General features: G+C 41.8%; 2 protein-coding genes across 3 annotated transcripts in view; both read right to left on the bottom strand.

Annotated features, from left to right (window-relative positions):
• The window catches only part of tet3 (tet methylcytosine dioxygenase 3), a 49,119-nt gene extending 41,149 nt beyond the window's left edge, over nt 1-7,970 (bottom strand). For both annotated transcript variants that reach the window (XM_070546394.1, XM_054731250.2), the window contains exon 1: nt 7,399-7,970. In XM_070546394.1, coding sequence (XP_070402495.1) covers nt 7,399-7,773 — 375 coding nt within the window. In that variant the 5' untranslated portion in view covers nt 7,774-7,970. The remainder of the gene's footprint in view (nt 1-7,398) is intronic.
• Nucleotides 7,971-15,430: 7,460 nt separating this feature from the next.
• Nucleotides 15,431-22,758, bottom strand: ap3m2 (adaptor related protein complex 3 subunit mu 2). The gene is made up of 9 exons (XM_015971951.3): nt 22,639-22,758; nt 21,762-22,054; nt 21,508-21,679; nt 17,758-17,895; nt 17,593-17,678; nt 17,344-17,477; nt 17,019-17,226; nt 16,779-16,923; nt 15,431-16,041 (listed from the first exon to the last, which is right to left on the bottom strand). The coding sequence occupies exons 2-9, from the start codon at nt 22,032-22,034 to the stop codon at nt 15,941-15,943; spliced, it is 1,257 nt and encodes a 418-aa protein (XP_015827437.1). The 5' UTR covers nt 22,035-22,054; nt 22,639-22,758; the 3' UTR covers nt 15,431-15,940.
• Nucleotides 22,759-25,327: the final 2,569 nt, after the last annotated feature.

Below are 25,327 nucleotides of genomic sequence, written 5' to 3' on the forward strand. Positions count from 1 at the left end.
TGGTGAAAGTTACTTCAAGTAATGCAAAAGTAGTGTAATGCCTTACATTTTAAAATCAGTAATATTGTAATATAATTAATTACTTTAAAATGAGGGTAACAAGTAATAAATAATGCATTACAGTTTTGAAGTAACTTGCGCAACACTGCGCATGACCACTTCCTTCATAGCACCCTCAATAAACAGACTAGCTCCTTCATAGCACCTGCAGAAAGAGATTTCTGGAGCCGCCATTGCCTGCAAAGACTATAGAGCTACATGACTGAAGAGCTAACAATCAGGAAGTGCAGCCAAGACCGAGGTTTACTGATGGCACCTTTAAACAGCTCAAATCTCCAAAATGTCACAGATGTTATTTCATAAACTTTCCCTACTGCTCTGAACAGATGCCCTCAGAAAGCTATTTACAACTGTTATTTTAAAGTAATTATTTATAGTTTTACACTGAAACACCCTTCAAATGGGCCAATAAGGCTTTCCCAACTCTGGATGACAGAAAGCAGACTGCAGTTGGAAGCTTCCTTTTATTAAATCAAAATGAAGTAGAATAAACAAAGTTTTCCTGCCGGCTGATTTATTTTCACGCTTTGAGCGATACCAAAAATCTTTTCTGCTTGCTGTAAATCGCATGTTCAATCCCACTGTTTAGTTTGATGCACTATTCCAGGACAAGGGAGTAGGATTTTATTTTTTTACATGAATTGTATGGTAATTTTTGTATTGGTAACAGGTTGGGGATTGTTTTACTGTTTTTATCTGATTATTTATTGTTGTTGTGACTGTTTTTAATATTTCCTATCTTTATCCTGTTGTGTGGAACTACTCTTCTATAAAATTTCTGATTCTGATCTGTTACTTTGGAAAGTGAGGGTTTTTTTTTTTTGTGTGTGTGTGTAAATGGTTTTGATGACTTTGGTACCAACTCCTGATAGCAAAACATCTGCTCAGATTTTTGTCAGAGAAGTGGTCTTCAAAATGTAGAAATAAAATTACATAAATGGTGGCTTGTTTCTTTTTATAGTACATCACATTATAAATAAATTGTTTAATGTTTGATAAGTGGGAATGTTTGCAACAATGGGCTTGTCTGCTGTTCGTGAGCCTCCACAGGACCCGTATGTGTTCATTCCCTGGACATTTTTGGTCTATTCCCAGTTTTTCCTGCTGACCATCCCACTCCATCCTCTTCCTTGACTTTTACACCCCAACCCCCGCTGTTTAAGATGCTGGTGCATTTTCAAACACACATACACAAAAATGCACACTTCTATTACCACAGAAGAGAAACACTGCACTCTCTCCCTTTCTTTACACACACACATGAACACAAAATGGCCTAGGGTTAACCCCCAACCTTATTTGAAGCCACAGAGGTCAAAGGACAAAGCACAGGCAACGGCAGGAATTCTCCACTGCTGCTGTTCAGTAGCCCTCACAGTCCAAACCTGGCAAACACTGTTGTAAATCTTAAACTATATCCGAGATTTGTCCTGAGTAAAATAATTAAAAGAACTGCAATAATTACATTATACTGGAAAAGATTTGCATAACTATGGTAATAAAACATCCCCATCTTTATACCCTGCACACATTGGACATACACACACTCATGAATAACAAGTATGCATTCACTGCTTATTAACACATTAGGCGAAACCAAAAGTACACATGCCTCTTTAATAATAGGACATTTTTTTAGTGTTTAGCTGCTGAGGTTTACATGAACAACAAAATACATCAGTCCCTGCTAGTAATGTCTAGTTATAGTTTATGTTTGTAGAGCACACAGTGATGCATCATTGTATGAACTGTGTATCTCTGTTTGAGTTGACAGGAAAATTACATCTTTTTGCCCTGATTCCATTAATTTTTACCTGAATCTGGGACAGTGTGGATGTCCAGAAGGAAAAATATATGCAATTTTTTTTACATTGCAGATGTTTTTAGTGCACATGCCAGATTTGTCAACAAACATTAAAAGGACTTCCACTGTGCAAACTGAGTAAATGGTATGTAGGGCCAACCATCCTTGAGTCTATGCAGGTCTTAACGTGTTGATAGATAACACAGGCAACTGTGAAGACTTCCCTTATTTTTTCGACGGACATCCTTGACAAGATGTGTTTCTCTGGTGAATGTAAAAGAAATGTCTTTGATTTGTTTTGGTCTTTAACTGAAGTATCATAGGCAAGGTAGGGCAATGTCTCAGAAAGCACTTCTCGCTAAGTTATTAGTTAGAAATGTTATTGTGTTTGTTTATGTTTATTCACTTAGCAGACGCTTTTATCCAAAGCGACTTACAATTTCTAACCTGTAGGGCATGTTGTGAACTGTGGGGGAAACCAGAGTACCCGGAGGAAACCCACGCATGCATGAGGAGAACACGCAACTCCACGCAGAAAGGCTGCAGCCGAGTTTCGAACCTGCGACCTTCGTGCTGCGAGGCAACAGTGCTATAACAACTGCGCCTCCATGCAGCCCATTGGTCATGTATTCTCCACTTTATTGGCCAATGATGAACAAGGTTGTAACATGGTTATAGGCAGAAATGGAAAGTAAGACAGAAAGATGGATGTTAAGAGAGGAGTTTTTAAAGAAAAACCTGAGACATCACAGAGTAAAACAATGTTCTCCATCAGGCCAGACTGACTGGACTGTAACCCCTTATCCAAAACAGACGCCGTGCCAGTAAAGATAGGATTGGGTTCTACACTTGGCACGAGCCGCTTCTGAGACATTTCCACAGTTATCATGGGGCTAGACAGGAAATCACACACAGTTTTAATGTAAAACGTTCTGTAATTTTCAAAATATAATACTATTGCAGAGATGTGATTTCTTATGAGCTAATGGCTTATTTACACCCAGCATATTTCAAGAAGTGCATCTGAAAATAAAAGGGTGAAGTAAAAGCAGCTTTTCATGGATTTAATTAGGGATGCACCAAAAATTTGGCCACCAAATATTTTTGACCCAAAAGTGAATTTTAAGTTTTTGGCCGAAACACCTAAATCACCATAACAACATGGCCGAAACATGCTGTCAGGTTAACTCCGTTAAAGCCTCATCTCGCTCCGCCCTTGTGTGGCTACTTGCTCTTGGCTTTATGAAAATCCTACATTCGTACTGATTTCAAAAGTAAAGTTTTTCCCCTTTTAGTCATGCTGTTTTATTATGTTCGCTGGAATATTAATATCCATTATGTGACGCATGTTTCACTATCAGTTTCACATCTTGGGCACGCGAGTTCTTAGGCGGTGTGTGTGTGTGTGGGGGGGGGGGGTGTTTCGCCCGCCCTCCCGAGGCGCCCTGAGTTTGGAGCCTTGGCTGCTGCCTTCAATACTACTGCCGAGGCAGATGGCTCACCTGATGACGTGTCATTCATTACCTAACCCATCTGAACTCAGCCTAATGTTTCCTTGCGCTGTTTTTTAAGGTGCGTGTGTGTGCGTGTGTGTGTGTGTGTGTGTGTGTGTGTGTGTGTGTGTGGTGCGTGCGTGCGTGCGTGCGTGCGTGCGTGTGTGTGTGTGTGTGTGTGTGTGTGTGTGCGTGCGCCTGGCAAATGGATTGTGGGATTGGGGGGTGTAACTGTCATAACTGTTTTTATATTTGTGGGGAAGGTATGGGGATATGGGGTCATTTTAATCTGTCAAGCACTTTGAGCTTCATTTTCTTTTGGATGAAAAGTGCTATACAAATAAAGTTTGACTGATTGATTGATTGATTGATTGATTGATTGATTGATTGATTGATTGATTGATTGATTGATTGATCGACCTATCTGCGCCTGCCAGGCTTTCTTTTCTTTGACGTTCTCGCTGTGTCTGTCACTATTATTTTACCATTCTTCTTCTTCCACCATGTCCTGAACAAGGTGAAATAAGTAAGTAAGTACATTTTATTTACATTGCACTTATCACATAGAATCACAAAGTGATTCACATAGATCAAAACAAAATAAAACAGTCATAAAATCATAATGATGTCAAAACAGAAATAAATTTACATCAGAAATAATTAAGTCATAACATTAAAAAAATTCATAAACAGATGAAAGATTACAAATTTGAGTTAAAAATAAAAGGTTTAAGTAAAATCAGCTTTAAATAAAAATGTCTTTAGCTGTTTTTTAAAAGTGTCCAGACTGTCAATGCTACGTAAGGATAAAGGAAGATCATTCCAGAGTCGGGGTGCAACAGTCTGGAAAGAGCGATCACCTCGACTTTTATATCTGGTCTTTGGAACTTCTAGAAGGTTCTGGTGGGTGGATCTGAGGGCTCGGGTTGGAGCATACGGTTTTAACAGTTCAGTAATATGGGGAGGAGCTTGATCATGTAGAGCATTGAAAGTAATAGTCAGGACTCTAAAATGAACTCTAAAGTTAATAGGTAACCAGTGCAGAGACATTAGAATAGGAGTGATGTGAGCTCTTCTGTTTGCTCCAGTTAGGAGTAAGAGTAAGCTTTGGATCATGTGTGTGACGCATGTTTACTCTAATGAAGCACACAGACTTTCTGTTACTGCTACACAGCTGCAGCGTCACTTTCTTTTTCACTGGAAAAGTGAATATCTTCATCAGAGGATGAATATTACTCTTCAGAATCAGAGTCAGCCATCACCAGACAAAGAGCTTTCTCAACATTGAACAGACCTGTCAGCATTGTAAGTTTCTCCTCTCTAATATATAATAATATTCGCCCTCTGTGGCAAGGGGGGTTTACTCTATAAATTTAATAGTTTACTCTATAAACTCTGAAAATGTCAATAGAAACACACCCAACAGTGTTGCTCAGATCTAAGCTACACATCTCCACTGTCCTTTGGTGTAAAATAATAACTTCATGAGGGACTATATTTGCAGCTGTGGCTCGTTAACGGACTTCTAGCTATTGACATCATTTCTTTCTGTGTTTTGGTTTTCGGCTTTGTTTTCCTCAATTTCGGTTTCGGCCAAGAATTTTCATTTCGGGTGGAGGGGGGTGTCCAGGAGGGGGAGGACCCAACCTTACCTGGATGTCCTATGTCTTACATATTCTGGAAGTTGTGCAAATGCAGGGATGGGAGTAGATATTCTGCTGGGGTGGGGCTGGATTGGTGCCCTCAGACTCCGTGGGGCTCTGCGATGCTGCTGCTTTGGGCCCTGGCAAGATGAGCTGGGGTCTCCATGCCCTGGGTGTCATTTTGGCAACAGAGGTGCCTATTGGGGCCAGTGGAGGAGCTGGCTCCCTGGAGGGCTTAGGCCAACTAGCCATTGCTCCCCATCCCCACACACTTTTCTCCTCCTGCTCCCTCACATCATCACACAAACATGCACATAGGACCTTGAGGGGTGGACAAGTCAGGCGGTGCGGGTATGGACCCCATTTCCACATTCCTGTGGTAACCTGCCCCCCAATTTTATTTGCACATTAAACACTTCCACCAACGACATTCCACGCAAACACACAGGGCCTTGGGAGTGAGCACATTCAAAGCCATTTGGCAAGGGGACTTTTCAGCCTCGTCCCGAGTGCCGGTGCCCACTTCCAGTTTTAAACTGCTTAGACACAGAGGGCTGGGGGTGTAAGTGGGGTGGTGTGGTGGCATCAGCTGGCGTGGGCCAGACAATGCCTGCACTGCCCGCTCACCACAGCCACGCATACACCTCATCAAAACACACCAACATTGTATTGGAGCAGGCGGAGGGAGACTAGGGGATCTTAGTACACCTCTGTTGTCGCTTGGCTTCCCGGGGCTGGAGGCTAGGAGGGGGATCTGGCCATCTGGTTGGGGTCTGGGGTGGTGGGTTGCTTTGCTCAGCGTTGGGCAGGGGAGCCTGCTCATCAGCACCTGAGCAGAAAGGGTCGAACTCTGGGAACTGGTGATGGTTGTACCCTTTGTGCAGTAGTACCGGGACCAGAGTGAATAGGGTGTGTATGGGGAGCATGAGTGGGTGTATGGCGTGCATTTTTGTAAGTCTTAGGTTGTATGTGCATGTGTGAGCATGAGAGAGGGAGTGTGTGACTGTGTCTATGACTGTATATGTCAGGTGGGGCTTTTGACTCCTCCCCTCTCCTGGGACTTCTTTTGATGCTATACATCATCGCCTCCCCTCCCCCTGCCACACTAGGTGTGGAGTGTGGCACCTTGGTCTGTCTGAGTGTTTGCAGCTCCCGGGTCAGGGGGGTTTAAGATTTTTGGCGTCTGCCTGATAAATCCCAGTGGCTGCCTAGTGGGTCTGAGTCCCTGGACTCTGCTGGGTCCCTGGCGGGGATGGTCGCCCCTGGGTCCCAGGTCACAGGGTTCCATGCTCGGCCGCCTAGGGGGTGGGAGGCTGCGAGCAAGCCTGTGGGCTTGCCGCTGATATCTCCCAGGGCTCTGCCGGCTACTGGTTGTGGTCCCCCAGGACAATCCTCTGCGCCTCTTGAGGGGGCAGGGGCTTTTCTGGTTGCAGTCTCCCTGGGGTCCCTGTGCTCTGGGGCAGCTCCTGGATCTCTGGGACTTGGAGCTCCTTCCATCTCCTACACATCTTTGGGGGGCAGATCTGTGGCCCCTCACACTCTCTACTCAGTGCTCCTATAGAGAAATCTTAAATATACAAGCGCGTGTATGCACACAGGTGCTCACATGGTGCTCTCATAAATATGAACTTGGGCACGTTCAACACGTCTTAAGGCTGTGGTTGGCACTTAATGCACTGTGATTTATTATCGTGATTGTTCAGTAAAACAATGCTGATTTTATATTTTCTCATCAAGTTGACGCAGTGATAGCTTGCTCCTGTTGTATTGCTGTGTGTCCCTTTTCTGCAGGTCTAGAAGCAGACCCCTGTTCATCATTGATTGTTTACTTTTGTGCCCCCCCTTATCTTCCTTTCTCTTTCACCTCTGTCTCCGTGTCTGGTCGGAATTACAAAGTATTCAAAAAACAATAACAATAAAGTTTTAAGTATCAGACGTGACATTAAAAGCAGACGCTTTAATGCTCCACCTAAGAGTAAATCTGTAAGGCTTGTCACCAGCATTCAGACATTAATTCTGTTTGCTTCACAGCCAGACAGGACATGGGAAAAAAATAAATAAATAAATAAATAAAAAATATAAATAATTTTCTTTTTGGTGAATCCCTAGCTTTAATCCCGGCATTGGAGAGGCACAACATTATATATGACATCAAACGTGATCTCCTTTTTCTTCTTCTTGGTTTAATGGCAGATGGCGTAAATAAACCATGACTTTTGAAGTCTCAAGGGACTTTGTGATCTCACAAGTCCAGTGAAGAGGACGACGGAGAAGCCGCTACGCACCCGAGACACTCTCCCAGTGTGGACTGACGCGCCCCAAACCACAAGAGTAAACCGTCCCACTGCTGTTCCACACCCGATGCCTCTAGTGTGTATTTAGTGTAAGTGTGTCTTACCTCATTCACATGCTGATCGCGCTGTTTCTTCTTTAGCTGCTCACATTTGCGCTCCTTGCAGATTTGTTTGCCCGTCTTGCGGTTCAAACAGTTCATGCAGGACCCACAGTTCTTTTTGCGAAGACATGGAGGACAGGTCCCACATTTCTTCCTCTTTTTCTTTGGCAAGTCAACAGCAGCATCAGAAGTGGTGCTGGTTGAAGACAGAGAGAACAGTCCTGCTTGCTGATGTTCCGCTTCTATATATTTGCTCAGAGGAGATTTCTTTACTAAGCATTTTCTTTTCAAGTAAAGTGTCTTAGCCTCCTCTTCATCCATGGAAAATTCTGTTATGTCTTCAGGTGGAGGGCTTGGTCTTGCCTTTGGCCTAGGCATGGTGGTTCTCCTGTCTTTTTTCTAAAGGTGAAACAAGCTAAAAAAAAGCCTGAATAAACACAGCTAAGTTTAAAAAGTAGAGTTAAAAGTGAGCACCATGTTTGACAACATAGCTTTAAGTTTTGCCAACTCTTGCTGTAAGCTCTTAAAAACAGTACAGCAGAAGGACAAATTGTTATGAATGAGTCTAGATATTTCAACTGAAGAAAACTCCAATGTCCTTTACACAATGAAGGTTGATGTCAAAAAAGGAGTTAAATGTCCTTCTAGTTCCCAGGAGTGTGTGTATTAGGGTGCTCTCAGTCACCTGGGTGGCCCTGGAGAGTCTGAGCGGTAAATTTGAGCCTGGGATCCATCTCCCAACTAGCCTGAAGAATGGTTGACAGCCAAACATGTTGTGGGGCACGCTGCTGGAGCTTGGCGATTCATGGCTTTGTCTATGCTGGCTGGGTGCTGTCTGGCAGTGTGCAGAGACAAAGAAAAAGTCTGCAATGACAAACAGTTCAAATCAACCATAAACAAAACAGTTGGATGCATTTTGCTGGGTTTTCACAGAATTATATGTCTTATGGTGTTCATCATCTATGATATACTTTTAACTGTCGTACTAGATTTTTGTCTAGTATTATAATCCACACACCACCCCTGTCTGAAGTCTTGACATTGTCTGGTGGTGAGAATAACAAAATAACCAGCTGTCGGTGGTGTTTGTCTCATTGGCTCGTAGCCACGCAGGTCTACGTGCACAGTTTAAGAAATTTTTGGGATTTAATGGCAAAGCCCATGTAGACTGGGATGCTTGCATTGCTCTGAATTGGGGCAGGGGGTGCCAGTAACAGTCCTTTGTTTTGGGGTTGCGCTCTCTGTTATCCACCAGTCAAGTGAATCTTGCTGAGAAAACCCAGAGTGATCCATGTTGCCAAATTAGGATTGTCACCCATGTTGACATCAATATGACAAAATTTGGCCTCCAAATATTTTCGGCTGAAAATGACCCAAAAGTGCATTTTCAGTTTTCGGCCGAAACACCTAAATCACCGTAACAACATGGCCGAAACATGCTGTCAGGTAAACTCCATTAACGTCTCATCTCGCTTTGCCCTTATGTGGCTACTTGCTCTTTGCTTCATAAAAATCCTACATTCGTACTGATTTCAAAAGTAAAAATGTTCCCTTTTAGTAATACTGTTGTATTACGTTCGCTGGAATAATAATATCAATTATGTGACACACTTTTTTACTATCAGTTTCACATCTTGGGCATGTGAGTGCTTAGGCGGTGGTAGGGGTTTCCACCCTCCCTCCCTGGGTGCCCTGGGTTTGGTGCCTTGCCTGCTGCCGTCGACCAAGTGCTGCTGAGGCAGATGGCTCACCTGATGGCGTGTCATTCATTACCTAACCCATCTCAGCCTAATGTTTACTTATACTATTTTTTAGGTTTTGCGTGTGTGTGTGTGTGTGTGTGTGTGTGTGTGTGTGTGTGTGTGTGTGTGTGTGTGTGTGTGTGTGTGTGTGTGTGTGTGTGTGTGTGCCTGGCAAATGGGTTGTGGGATGGGGGGAGTAACTGTCATAACTGTTTTGATATTTGTGGGAAAGGGATTGGGATATGGGTTATATGGGGTCATTTCAATCTGTAAAGCACTTTGAGCTGCATTTTCTTTTGTATGAAGTATCAAGTTTGACTGATTGATTGATCTACGTGTCTGCATCTGCCTGGCTTTTGTTCTTTGACATTCTCGATATGTCTGTCACTATTATTTTACCATCCTTCTTCTTCCACCATGTACTGAACAAGGTGAAATAAGTAAGTAAGTACATTTTATTTATATGCACTTATCTTACAATATGACAGTCAGAAAACTCCTACTTAGTGTGGATCTAATGCTAGCTAGATCTACAGTGGATGTAAATTGAGAGAAGAGTTAAGCTTCTTATGACAATTTTTACTATATTTTAACCATCCTCTTCATTGTACATTTCACTAAGTAGTCATCGTGTTGTTGAGCAAAAGCACCTAAAGATAAAATCTTTTCTGCCAATTAAACTCTTATTCAGAAATACTGTAGTGACCCTCTTAGGGCGGTGATATACTTGCTGTTTAATGACGCAAACACATGTTTAAAATACTGCCACGTTACTTGCATTGATTTGAAGCATTGTTTGTGCGCCTTCCCCGAAATTAACGTGACTTCTCCAAACAGTTCAATATACGAGTGACGAGTAAGTGGAGTTGACAAAACTGGCGAGACACACTCACCACTGTGTAACCCAGATGACAAACTGATAAAAATCCCTGATGCTAAACCCTTGAATCATTCCCGTCCGTTACATTGCCATGGTTACTAGTAGCGTATTACGTCATGCGGTCACGTGACATGCGCAAGTCAGCTGATTTAATCAACAACAGATAGAGTGGTTGATTACCGGAAAGAGAGAGGGAATACACATGGGTTGGGAGTTTGCTGCAGGTATGAGGCTGTTTTTCAAATATTTCATTGTTAAACTTGATAATTAAAAAGTAATCATAATGTCAAACTATAGGAGCCAACTATCGAGCCATTGTGCGGTCGAAGGGAGCGCTGTGCGGAAATTACAGAACAGGATCGGTAAGTCGCGCTACTAAGTAGCTGTCATTTAGTTGTAGCTTTGCCTAGGCTAGCCGCTCCATTGGGGTTTCATATGGACAGTTAGCATGATTTTCTGGTCATCTTCTCAACATATAAGACACAACAAACAACATAATCAATGGGAACAATCATCTGTGGTTCTCATGATGGTTATTTATTGTTATTGTTATACCACGGTGGCTGTTTTACTCCTCATTGACGCTTTTGTTAGCCTTAGGATGAATTGAATCTTTACTTTAATATTTTAATATGCTGATTTATTATAAATATTCCACTAGAATTTATATAGTGAAGGAATTATTGTACAATATGGATTTTGATGCTGCTATTGGTACTAATAATGTGTAGTATTTATAGTTAGTATGTTTTGATTGTGTGCTCCGGATAACCGAGTCCTGTCTCCATTTGGGCCAGGGTTTGATGGCGAGCTAGAAGTCCAAGAACTGTCAAGGCTCATCTAGCCTGAAGAGTTTACCTGGCATTTGAACTGAACTGAACTCCAGGACCTCCTCCGCTGGGTTGGCTGGTAGGAGGCTCCTGTAGCAGACAATTTTTCTTCACCGGTGACATTATGCAGTCACTCAAATGCATCTATTTTTGGACTGTAATCCCTTGGACTGTATTGGGCTTTTGGGGGTTTTCTCACCCCTCTGGACTGTGCACCTTAACCGAGGAGAGACTGAACTGCTTGTGATGGATCAAATGAAATATTTATTCACTATGTAAATTTGTAAATATTTATTGAATTGCCATTCATTACTTTTTTGCTGTTTATTGTTTTGTTGCACAAATGCAAGGAACCTCAAAACCAAACTTTTGTTTTGTTCCGTCTCCTTCATTTCTCTGCTCCCAGAGCCGAATTTAGACTTCTGATCATTTTTGTAGTATAGTGATACTTGGCTATCGTTTTAGGAGTAACATAACGGTTACAACTGTCTCTGGTTTAGAGGTCTTTAACACCATCTACGACAACGCTGCTGTCTTTTTCTGTCGTCATCTCAAAATTAAACAGTTAATGAGCTCTGTTATTGACACCATGTTTGCTTTGGTTGTATCCACAAACCAGGCTCTCTATCCAGTTTGAATTGTCTAGTGCGCCCCCAAGTGGAACACGTCACTACTGCCTGTGCCAAGGCGGGATTGAACAGCAAGTATATCCCAGGCCTTACTTTCTACAGACAAATATGCATTGTTTTGATTCTTGGCTTTAGGTATAAACTAGATATGAAAGAAATCGCTTCTTCGCACCGGTGAAGATTAAACTCCCTGCTAGCTACACTAAGAGAGTGGGTATTAGTGTTTACAGCCCAGGGGAGGAGGGATTTGGATTCAAGACAAGCAGCAGGGGGAGGAGCAGGGTATAATGATGCAACCCAGCCACATGCAGACTTTTGCAATAGTTTAGCAGAACTATAGGGAAGAAACAGCTGGGACAGGAAAATGCATGTGTAAAGCCAAATACTGCTTTGGGGGCGTTTGTCATAAGGAAATAATAACATAACATGGTCAAATGCATGAACCTGTCTGTTAAACTGTAGTTGTACACTCAAAGTGAAACCTTCTGTAATTTAAACTCTTTAGTGATTAAGTATGAACTATAAACTTCACAATGGAGCTGGATTAACTCACCTGTTGGGACAAAATTTCCCTGAAGCAGCTTTTTCTGCGCTTTTCTGTAAGGGTACCGGAAACGTGCCCGATAAGCGCGAGTCTTTACATGAATTTACATTACATTCATTTGCTTGTTTGTTTCTAAGTCACAAGGCGCGAAAAACGAAAACAAATTTCTAATGATGGCGTTTCACGCATTAGTGCCCTTAATAAACTCTGACTCAGCAGTCATCAATCAAGCAGCGCGTGGTTTTAAACCGCGTGCGTCGCCCATCTCCACGGTGCCGGGCACGTGCCAAGTCAACAGTGAGCTTCCCTCAGCTACTGTTGTTGTTACTGTATGTCCACGTGCTCTCTGACAGAGGCCCCCGCAGGGGGGCCCGGCAGGCGGCAGTGATCAAAGCAATCAGATAAAAACTAACATGAACCCAAGACTCGCGTTAGTTATCTGAGGCGGGAGAGGCTGTAATCTGGCCACGCGTCTCATTACCAAAAGGTGACAAAACCCGCACTTTCACCGACACCCACCTCTCAGACTACAGGTCAGGTCGCACCATCTGTCTGTCTGCGTCGAATTAAAGTTAAATAGGCTAACCTAAAGTTTTCACATTTGATGCATTTATATAAAAAATAAAAGTAAATTGATATTTTAATGGCTTTAAGCACCAATCACAATAAATCTCGCTCACTATTTTAAAAAGCCTGAAATTATATCAAAACTATGTTTAACTGCATTATTCACTATGGAAATGTCCGACGTACCTTAAAAAGCGTCAACGTTCGTCCTCGTGAAATTTACTTGCAAAATAAAACAATGAAATATCAAGAATTTAAAAACCTTTTCAACTAAAAGTGATACAATAAAAGGGAAGATAAGGTTGGAGCTCATGTGACAAAACTCTGCCTCAAGGCTGCTGTCCAGGAGTGAGAGGAACTGTAGGAGCGTTTAAACGGACTGAAGTCATCAGTAAATTATGGAGTGGAGTCCTGCCAGATTGGGTGGGGCGGGGGTGACGTCACCCAGTGGCCCCTGTAAGGTTAAGTGGCAAAACCATCACCGGAAGGTCTTCTGTATTCCTAGATGAGCTGTGACTCTGGTGCAATGAGGGAAATGAGTTTCTCTGGTGAAACTGTGGGTTTAAAACCAGACCAAGTGACCCCATGAGAGAAGATCAGTTAGTGAGGACTCCTGGATCAGAGGGGCTGCTGGTAATAAGAAAGGAAAAAGGAAGTGGTGGTGGCCCCTTGCTGGCAGAGTTCAGGTACCACAGCTGGTGTTGGTCTCACACACACACACACACACACACACACACACACACACGCACACGCACGTGTGTATTTCAGTACTACATTTCGGTTATGTAGTAAGTACTACTACAATCCCCAGGACCTGATTAACGCTTTGTTGTACCCTGGGCAACAATATTCAAGGGCCCCATCATCATGACAAGGTTAAGTCACATACAGAATATTTTCCTGTAATGTGCAGTAAATATACTCAATACTTGAATGCCTGCCGTCACGTAACCCGCCCAGGGTAACCTTTGACCCACCTCGTGCAGACTGACCGATGAGGAGAGGGTCATAACTTGAGGCCCTCTCTTCATTGGTCAGTCTGGATGAGACTGACTCTCAACCGTGCTCAACCAACGTTCAAAGTCACAGGCAGCGAAGCGTCTCTGTGCAGCGCAAAATCCCTGGTGGACAGTTTGTTTAGTATAGGGTGACCATGTGGCAGTGTGAGTGTCCTTTCATAGTGTCCCGCTTGATCATGCACCCTGGCTACTTGGCCAAGGGGATGTCCCTTTGACTGACTGGTTAGCGTGCGTGACTCTCACCTGGGAGTCTGGTGATCGAATCCCGCCTGGGCCCTCATTTCTCCACCTTGCCACAACCACATTTCCATTTCCAAAAAAGAGGACAGGGGATCTGTGCCTATGACGTCACGCTGTGGCAACGCCACACAAACCACGTTGGGACCCATTTTTTGTAAGAACTAAAATTAATATCAGATTCTGCCAATAAAAGGGCTCTAAAACAATTCATATGTAAATATTTAGCATATTTATTGCAAAATCTCATTTTTCTGCTTTAGTGCTGCAACAAGGTTTTATTAATAAGAAATTATTATACCTTTTGTTTTACTACAGCATCGGTACGCTTCCTGTGCACAGATTATTAAGGATGCTTGTTTCAGCTGTGAGATTAGACGATAGGATCAATGGAAAAATAAGTTGTCACACACTCCATGGAAACTGTCAGAGAATCCACAAATAGTGGCTTTCAAATGGTTTTGTTACTTTTTGCAAGTTTAGAAAAGAAGCAGATGAGACAGCATGTCTGATAATTTAGTTTTTCATCTGATAATATTAGAACATGTCAGTGGTGTCTGAGGGTTTTTAACAAACACCGTATAACTAACACTCCTGGACAGGGTATGAATTACACAGAGGCTTCTGGGGAGCCCAGTTATAGCGGTGGGGGGTGTTGTGTTTTGCCTTGGCCCCCAAAATGTCTTGAAACGGCCCTGGGTGTGTGACTGAGTTTTGAAGGTGATCTGAATTGTATCAGATGTATAAATATGACATGTGTATAACTTATTGTTTTATACAGGTAAAAACGTGTAGTGGCGATAAATCTACCTACATTTTACTTTTCAAGACTGTTTTGGTTTCTTGTATTTAACTATTTTCCTGTCCTGTCTGTCTCTCTTCTTCCTGCATCTCCTCTAAACTCTCCAGAAAATCTGCTGCCTGGATTCTTCCTCTTTCACCGCATCAGTTACTTTTGAGTAGATCAAAGGGATCTCGTTTCGATGCTGCGTCAGTGAGGTGAAATCACCGCAGCACAGGTGATGAGCTCCGCAGTAGCAGAGCGCTTCAGGCGCAAATAAGACAGAAAGTAGAGAACATGTGTGGACATGAACGATCGTGTGCTAATTATAGTTTTTTGTTTCTGCCACTTTGAGAATGGACCGTGCGCTGGACGCAGCAGCCTGAGCACACCAACGATCATCGCTCTCCGCTCAAAACCCCGGTAGCTGAGAGTCCATAAATGATGTAATATAGTTAGAAATGTTTTTTCCGGCTCCCCCTGGATGTGTAGGGTATGCAGCTCCCCCATAACTCGATCCCTGCTCCGCGATGAAAAACCGGACATTTTCATCAATACAAGAATATTCCTCATATCATAAACATGATGGGACTAAGAGGGAAAATAAGAATTTCATGATTACCAATGTAAACATACATTTAGTTGTAACACATTTATTTTTTCCACTCTTGAACACCCCACCAGAGGCTGTGTAACAAACACAAACATAGCGTAAAAACAAACGGCCAACGTCTCTCTGGAGATCTCACAAATGTTCTTCTGATCGGTTCATCACCAAGCGATAAAACAGCACCTCGATGTGACCCTTTAGTTTCATCATTAATACTTTAATAAGAATAAAAACAGGTGTTTTAGGTTGTGGTAATGAACTGTCGCAACAGCTTCAGTCACTTTACATGGATGTTTGGACCATGAGGAAATGTTGGTACCTGCACATGAAAATGTGCACGAGCGAGGGTGGTTCCAGTGTGACGTTCAACACACATCAGCTTACAGATTCCAGTGATTCAGACAAAACAAACAAGTAAAATCCATCAAATAACAACTCAGAACGAAACAAACAAAGGTGGAAAGAACAGAGCAGATGGAATAGTGTGGAATAAAACTCTAGGAGGAAGAATAAAGTGGTGTCTTTAACTAGAGGTTGGACTCTTTGAAGCACTTTTGAACGTGTTCTGTATCAAGTTCTGACCGACTGGCAACAGACCGTTCTAATGAGCCTGGTGGGTCGATGCTTAAAACACAGCAGCTCCCCTCCCCCGTCACACCCGACTGTCTCATGGTGGTTTGCTCCAGCGGCCACGGAGCTGCAGTCTTTACGTCCGGACCTGGAACTTGCCCGCCTTGGTCATGTACTTGATGCCCTTAAAAGGTTTGTACTTTTCACCATACATGTCCAGACGATTCACCTTCAGTCCTGATGAACAACATCATATCAGTGATGCTGGCAAAGTCACAGACCTTAACAGAAATGACCCATGAATGCAGCAGAAATGTGACACTAAAAAATACCAACAAACTTCTATACGGATAATTATTATGGATTATTTTACCAATGTACATATTATTCATCTTCCTTTCTTCTTCCTTAAGTTTCTAACGTAAGGTTTGTGAAATAAAGAAAAAATCAGATGGTCCTTTAGACTTTTATTATTTTTTACTCTGATGAAGACTATTATGTCATCTACAGAATCCGTTCATTCTAGAGAAAATCTGCCCACACACTACAAGTAATTCAACACGTTATATGAAAAAGCCACGCTTGACTTTTTAACAGTTATCTTTCTCTTGGTGGAGGGAATATATTATCATCCACTGTGAATAAAATGTAACATCTAAAGGCATCAGTGTATAACTTCATTCATAGGACTATATAAAGTCCTTTAAGGAGGATCAATCGAACTTGGCGCCACCTAGTGGGCACAGAGTCACCAATCAAGTGGCTGTCAGCTGACCAGCTGTATGTGCTGAAAACTAATGAGTATGAGGCAACGGCGTTCATTTTACTGCAATGAAGAACAGCTATAGGAGTTTAAAATAAAGTAGCAACCTAACACACCAAAACGGTCTCGTTACAAACATGGAACTGACCACAACTGAGGGGAGTCCTGAAAACGCATCAGTCTCCATGACAGAGATAATGTGTGAATATACCTGAGATGGCCATCTGTTGAATCTTAAACTGGATGTTAATAGTGGGATTCTCATCAGGTTTGGAGGCTCCAGCCTGCAGGTTCATTGTGCCTTTGAGATTTGGAAGCTTCTGCGGGTTGATCTTACCAACATCCCATGTCAACAACTTGAAGGGGGAAGGAAAAAATATCAACATGGAAGCAACATGTCATTTCTGAAACTCTGGTCTCAGACAAAAAACAAAATTCAAACTCTTCCCACCTTTGTGACTGGGTCAAAGGTGTACGCTCCCTGGGAGGGGTTGAGGTTGGCGTTGAGGACACCCCGCGGCAGCTGGCTGCTCACGAGGACCGACTCCACGGCTTTACCCATGGTCTGTTTGGGGCCCAACGTCAAGTCAAAACGACCCTGGGAGCTTCCTTCCCGAAATGTAATGTTGTGTTTGACGTACACGGGAATGGCCACCAGGCTGCAGAGGAAGGAGACGGTTTGACAGGGTGAGATAGAAACATGTTTACTGACTAAAAACCAAACAAGCACAAACTGTCTAAAGCATCTCCATCACTGCTGACAAATAAAAGCTCACTTCTGAGAGCTGACATGGTAGGAGAGCAACCGGAAGTTTCCATCAGGTGGGATGAAAGAGAGAATCCGCTCAGCTTCCCACCGCTTGAACCGAACACATGGATGAAAACTGACATCATCCAGCAGACGAGGATTCTGGGAAAGGAGGAAGTCAAACTAGCTGTTATTTCACTTCCTCTAAGGGCCTGACAAGGTCACAAAGAAGCAAATGAAAGCTTTAAAATCCTCCTTAAAAAGGGAACAAACCCACCATAAATGAGAGCGTTAAGTCTGGCATGCCTGTTAGTTTCACGCAGGCATCAATGACTCCCTGAATCTCTGCAGTGATGGTGGAACCTACAGAAATAATCAGTATGAGATTCTGTATGCAAAACACCCCCATGCATAAAAACAGTGCTGTTTAACCCCGGGATACCTGATTTATCGATGATGGCATCGATCTCTTCCACCACATCAAAATAGGCTTCATTGTTGGTGTATTTGACGCCGGTGCGTCTCCACGGCACCACTGAGAGCTGTCCAGTGGGAAGCTGTTCTCCTACATTGGTGCTTCCTAGAAAACAGACAGTTCATAAATAAACAGAAAGGTAGAGGCGTAGAGGTGGGCCGATTAAGCACAAATGGACCAGCGGACAGGAGAGCCCATCTCTCCAGTTCTCCAGAGATGGTAGAATTTCCACCATCGCTAACCTCCATAACCCCAACTCTAGAAAAACCAAAACCAGAACGCATCCTAAAGAGGGTGCGCTCCTACAGCCTATAGGGAATTCACTCTGTTCACTTTAAAATTTAACAAGCACAACAGAATAAAACAAAAGGACATACTCACAATACCTGAGAGGACACAGCTGACCACACATTTTAAAATCCTTTAATACAACCACTGTTTACCATTTTAACACCTGAAACACAGGCCTCTGTGTTACTCCCTATCCTTCTCCTTTTCCACCAATAGAGGGCGTAACACAACGGGGGCTCGTCCGGGATATTAAACCATCCTATGAAGGACTTTTAATACCATGTGCTTTTTGCAAACAGGTTTTATTCATAGAATTTTAAGATGTGTGGTCAGCTGCGTCCTCTCAGGTATTGTGAGTATGTCCTTTTTGTTTTATTCTGTTGTGCTTGCTAAATTTTAAAGTGAACAGAGTGAATTCCCTATAGGCTGCAGGAGCGCACCCTCTATAGGATGTGTTCTGGTTTTTGTTTTTCTAGAGTTGGGGTTATGGAGGTTAGCGATGGTGGAAATTCTACCATCTCTGGAGAACTGGAGAGATGGGCTCTCCTGTGCTCTGGTCCATTTGTGCTTAATCGGCCCACCTCTACGCCCCATGAAGACTAGGTTGGAGATCAGCTAGGACTCCTCCGATTAGCTAGAGGGAATTCTTGTTGGACAAAAGACCTGGGAGTGTTTGGGATAAAAGCTGTGGAGGGCAAAGGTGAAAGAAAAAAATTTATGGTTGAACTTGTTTTAATTTTTTCTTTCTTTTAAGGGAGGACGTGTTACAGCTGTTGCCGTTTGTCTCAGAAATCGGACACTGCAGAGGACAACCAGTGCTTTGCCTCCTCCTACCTGCACAGCTGCACTCACTTGGGCTGATCACCTCCTGAGCAGCATAAAAGGCAGAGCTGCCAGGAGGAAGGAGATGCTGGATCTGCGCCAGTTCTCTCATGTGCTCCATTTGTTTGTGTTTTAATGGGTTTTAGTTGTTTAAGCTTGGTGAAGCTTAACAACTTTTAGAGGTTTTTAACAGACGAGGGACCAGAGTGCTGGTTTCCTCTTTGCTCCCAAACTTGTGTTTAAGTCAGTGGACTTTGTTTTGTGAATGTTTGGGAGCGTTCGGATGTCTGTTTTAAACATAAACCTATGGCCATTTTAACACTGTGTTATAAGTACTTTTAGATTTGGAGCTTTTTGTCATTTTAAAATCCTTTAATAAAATCATTGTTTACCATTTTAACACCTGAAACACATGCCTCTGTGTTACTCCCTGTCCCTCTCCTTTTCCACCAATAGAGGACGCAACAATCTGCAAAGAATGTCTAGGTGTCTTAATGGAGAAACAATTTTCACTGTGATTTTTAAATTTAAATTCTAATTCAAAGTAACACTAAAGAGTTTTTAACTATATGCTATTGCTTTCAAACTGGTTACAGTGGTTCTCCGGGTAGCTCGCCAACCATCAATAAAAAGAACATTTAGTTTTTTTGATGGCATTATGGCAGATCCTGGAAGCAATAATAATTTTGTGTGAGCATCTTTTTACTTTGGGGTTCGTTTAGTATCAGTTTGCTTGTGTTAGCATTAGCTCATTGTTAACGCTAGCTACAGCTGGCTGCGTCAGGGCTGTTTACGACAATTGCAATTCTACTTTCAACTTGTGGGGGGAGAGGCGGGAAACTTGTTAAGTGCTGCTTTAATCAAAATGGAAACTCAGTTGTTAGTTGTTGTACCATCGACATTTATACGGGTTGTGACCCAAAATACTTCCTACGCTCAGAACAATGCTTTGGCTCATTGGTACAGATGTGCCATGTTACACAACTAAGCATTTACAAGTGTAAACACAAAAGTAATTGAAAAAATGTGGAAGTACTGCTACAAGGTAGCATAACCTTCAACAAAATGTCCAATCAAACCCATGATCTGGGATGAACTCTCGACTCAATCAAAACCAAAGATGTGGATGTATCGAACATTGTTAAGTATGTGGGTCTATCTGACCTATCTGTTTTATCCGAGATATCCATTTCACCTGCTACACATCACACCTTAGCTGTTCTCAAAAAAGATATCTGGGTGATCACACTGCATCAGTTTTTATAGAACGCATGAATACGTCGACAAGTCTAATGACCAGCTGTGCTGATTCACTTTTAAATCACTTCAACTGCAAAACTCTTGGAAGTTCTTGACACCACCGCACCCAAAAAGGTCAAATACGTCTCTGGCCAACAAAAAGCTCCATGGAGGTTCACTAAATCAGTTACGAATCAGAAAAAAGAATGCAGGAAAGCTGAGCCTTGATTCAGAAAAAGTGACCTTCCAGATCCCCATGAGACCTTCAGAATGCAGCTGCGCACTTACAACTCAGAATTAAATAAGACAAGACGAGCCTTTTTCTCCAACGTCATTAGTGATACTAACAACCCCTGTGTTCTGTTTGCTACTGTTGAGAGGTTAAAATGGTAAATGGTAAATGGCCTGTATTTGATATAGCGCCTTCTAGAGTCCTGGAACCCCCCAAGGCGCTTTACAACACAATCAGTCATTCACCCATTCACACACACATTCACACACTGGTGGGGATGAGCTACAATGTAGCCACAGCTGCCCTGGGGCGCACTGACAGAGGCGAGGCTGCCGAGCACTGGCGCCACCAGTCCCTCCGACCACCACCAGCAGGCAACTTGGGTTAAGTGTCTTGCCCAAGGACACAACAACAGTGACAGACTGAGCGGGTCTCGAACCTGCAACCTTCCGATTGCGAGGCGAGCACTTAACTCCTGTGCCACCGTCGCCCCAAACTCATCTCTAACACAGTTAAACACTGACTTCATATCCAAAACTAAGTCTAATGACTTTTCATCCTTTTTCAATGAGAAAATCATAAACATCAGATCAACCATTTATTCCTCCACATCAACCAACACAACCAGACGTCAGCTACTGCCTCACAGCAACCAGCTGGCTAGAATGCCAGCTTTCAGTGTGTTTATTGTTAAAACACTGGAGAACATAGTCAAACTCATCTACCTGCCAACTAACTTCTTCAAAAAAGTTAATTTTAGGATGATTAGTTGATGATCTAAAACTTTTAGATAAAGTAGAAACGAATGTAAAATTCTTTCAAATAATTTTTTGGTTGTTTGAAAGTTGTTAATAAAGTTTTTTAATAAAGGTAGCACAGCAACCAGCATCCTGGCATGTGTTGTGATCGATGATGCAATGCTACCTGTCTCAATTCAGCAATTATTTGCACACTTGTGTACTACGCACTCGAAGCCTTACTGCAAACTTTCTCCAAGTGCACTTTGCTGAAGACCGCAGGGCGCAGTGCGAGTGTTGAGATTGGGCCTTAGTGGTGTACCGCTTTCTACAAGGGCACAGAGTGTAAACTGGACACTGTCAAGACTAACTGAGTTTAGGAAGCAGGTAGAGCACCTGTGATGGTATTGACCATGGTGCGAAGAATGGTGGGAGGTTTAATAAGCTCTTTGAGGATGTTGGACTCTGTGGCCAGTGGGAACCCATTGTCCAGCATCTCCTCCAGAAGCTCATAAACCACAACCACATTATCTTTGATGGCCGCCTCTGTGCACACTCCAAAATAGTCCTGGGAACAAGGATACAAAAACGTGTTAGTAAACCGAACTAAACGTCACACACACACACACACACACACACTACTGAGAGACCTGGAAAGTGTCGACGACTCTGTGCAGAAACTCGATGACGAAGAGCGGCGGAACCTCACTCTGAATGACCGCCACAAAGTAGATCCTGTGCCTGAGCACACTGATAAGGTAGTGATGCGGCGTGGGGATCACTGGTGGCACATTCTCCGGCTCAGTGGCTCGCTCCTGTGCCTCAAAGAAATAGTCACACACAGATCGGCTGACCACACTCTTCCAGTGCTTCTCCAGGAAAATGTCCCCGGAAGCGTTTATCAGGAATAAGCTGTGGATCATCTTGACTGAAGGCAGAGAGGCTAAAACAAAATAAAAACACACTATTTAATTTAGAAAAGAAGTCACTGAAGCATGTTTTTTATTTATTAACGTCCAAACATTGTTTGTAAGGCAAGGATGGAATATTATGACTGCAGCAGCTAACAGGAGTTGTCTTTAGCACTCCATATCCTCTCCGGAGAGGTTATCGGGTCTTTTTAGGTAAGCACACCAATAATTCAACAGCAAATATAGAACAGAAAACCCCTCCTCTTCTTCTCACATGACACACTTGTGTTAGCTGGAAATGTGACACCGGATTACTCATTAAACATGCAACAAAAGCTAGAGTTAAAGCCAAGTACAAGTCAAACAGCTGCTGTTAGGAAATACTGTTGTTGAGATTAAATAAAATAAGCACAAACATGTAACCGCCTATCTAAAATGCGTAGCAAATAAAGGCCTTCATACATCAAGATGCTCCAGCCGTCCCTCCCCCTGTCTCATGACAGAGGACAGGCTCCGCCACCCGGCTACCGTAAGGAGGATATTTTTCAAACAACGGCGATCTTTTTCATAAAAACAGGTTTTTAATCAAATCATTCAGAAATTGCAAAATACTTACAGAGGTTCGACTTCAGACGTGCTTGCCTCCCCTTTCGCCTTTTTTCAATAAAAGATTAAGCAGCCGATGTCGCTTCCCGTTGGAGCAGTAAGACAGGATCTCACCAGCCAATCACAGGCTACAGAAAACCGAAAACCCGCCTACTTGTTTGAGGCAAAGACTAATCTTAGCTGTGATTGGTCAATAGAGAGAGAGCGAGACAGCAGCTACAGTAAACATTTTTTAAACCCGCCCGCTGATTGGCTCTACCTTGTTCCTGGTCTGACATTTTGTTTCCAGTATCAGATTTCATCTTGTAGAGTTCCTCTCCATTCAAATTAACGGGTTTGTTATCTAGGTGGGAATTACTTTTCCCGCAGACGTTTTAAAACGACTCTAAAGCTTCGCCCATGTTTTAGTGAAGATAAATGTCACGTAACATGATCACAATGACAGTTACGTACACACAATAGACTCAAATCCGGATGTAGTTATATACATAAAACAGGGCTGCCAAGTTTTACAAAAGTCTTGGAGTGAGAGTTTTCTTTATTATAATTTGTGTGTGTGTGTGTGTGTGTGTGTGTGTGTGTGTGTGTGTGTGTGTGTGTGTGTGTGTGTCAGTGACTGTAGAAAGAGCGCGCACGCGTGCGTGTGTGTGTGTGTGTGGGGGGGGGGGGTCATTAGGTTTGGCAAGATGACACATTGAAACTGGTGTTAGGGCAATTTTTCAGAGGCAAAATGGATGCTGCAATCAATGCTATGTAAAACCCCACAATGAATAAAATGAATAAAATAAAATAAATTATGAGCAATATATAAAATAATTAAATGTGGAAAAACAACTTTTGTTCATCTACTTAGTAGATTTAGTTATTTGTTAGTTATTAACATAACAGCTGTGTCACATTATGTCTATTAAAGTATTAAGCTGATTACATTTTATTTGTCTTCAACTTTACCCTTTAAACCATGTTATTATACTGCATACAAATGAAACATTTGATTAATCTAATTGAACAAGTTTATCAAATTAAATCAGCAAACATGTATTCTGTTTTTCTGTAGCCTTTTTACCTAACTGCCTTTATTTGGTTTTTATTTATTATTTTTTGTAATTTATACATTCATTGTAAAATCAAACTACATTAATGTTTTTCTGATTTAAAGCAAAATATCAACTTTTTTAAAAATAAAACCTATCAATATCTGTGTGTTTTTATCAGATGCAGTTGAGAAGCCTATTTATTTGTCGTTGAACAAAGAACTAATAGTTTTATATATGAAAAGTTTGATTAAAAACTATAAAATTATGCTGGTAAAGGTTTTTAACTTAATACATTCCTTTTCTTCATTTATTAAGGGTAAAATCCTTAACCATGGACTTTGTTTCGCTTTTCAGCCACCAGAGCGCGTGTGATCTGAAATGTTAGTAGTGAAGCTAAATGCTAATACTTCCTGCTTTAGGCAGTTTTTTTTATTCTTGTTGAACACAGATAAATAACATACATTTATTGAGTTCTAGTATTTATGTAGTTTGTATATTTGAATGCGTTCAAGCGTTCTTGTTATTTAGACAGCCAATGGTTTTAACTTGTTTAGCTTTACGGATTATACTTGTAGTAACATCTTTAGTCCACCAAAGGGCAGAAAAATTCTTAAACTCGAAAGCGAGACAAGAAAAAATGTTGAGTTTCCACCCAGTTGATCTAAATTAAACATAAAAACATGATATGTGGTCATCTATCAAATCAAGCGACAGATTACAAGTAATTGAATTAAAGTTTATTTAGACAAAGATTAAACAATAAAAAGTAACTACATTTCTATTCTGTTACTGGTAACCTTTGTTGTATTTTGTTTTTACTTAATTTATTTGAGTAGTTTATACATACATTTTTGAATCCAAATACATACCGTTAAAACAAAAAAATGTTTTTTTTTAATTAATTGGCTGAGTGTGCAGTTGGGTATTTATTGGTCTTTGACCTAAGAAATAATATTTTTATATCTGTCAAGTTTGCTTATAAATTATAAGCTCACTTTGGTAACATTTTTAACCTAAATATATTTATTTTATAATGATAACTTCATTAGGAGTAAAATCCCTCGAAATCTACCGTGTGTTTTGTTTCACCTTGTTGCCACTAGAGGGCGTATGATCTTGAGACCTTCTGTGATGGACAAAACAAATTAGCAAAAAAATAGAAAATGCAGGGCTGGCAACTTGCACACGCATTTGAAAATCTTCAAAAGCTTTATAAGAGAATATTTTTACTTCCTTGTCTCAGTGATGCTAAAAAAATTAAAACTTTATCTTTGTTTTTGTCCTTTTGTGAGAAGGAACTATACTCAGACCACCTCCTACACGGAGATAATGGGGAGAGTGTCTTGTTTAAAGTCTGGTTTCCAAGAGTAGTGATTTTTCGCCCTCTAGCGGACAGACGCTGTTACTATAGGCATTATTTATAAAGTTAAGCAAGACATAACTCATTATCACTTCCTGTAAATTCATTGTAAATAAAACCTACCACCTAATTTGACTACGGTTAGTTGTTCTTAGATATCGGCAAAGCCAGAACGTCTTCACTTATACAAACGACGTAAACTTTAGGTTACCCAGATAGCAAACATTTTGGCTTTATTTTGGTTTTATTTTGGCATAAATTGGGCATTTTGGCATCCTTCTGGCACAAAAATGTTCAAAAAA

This window comes from Nothobranchius furzeri, chromosome 17, assembly GCF_043380555.1.
Source record: "Nothobranchius furzeri strain GRZ-AD chromosome 17, NfurGRZ-RIMD1, whole genome shotgun sequence".
NCBI classification, from domain to species: domain Eukaryota; kingdom Metazoa; phylum Chordata; class Actinopteri; order Cyprinodontiformes; family Nothobranchiidae; genus Nothobranchius; species Nothobranchius furzeri.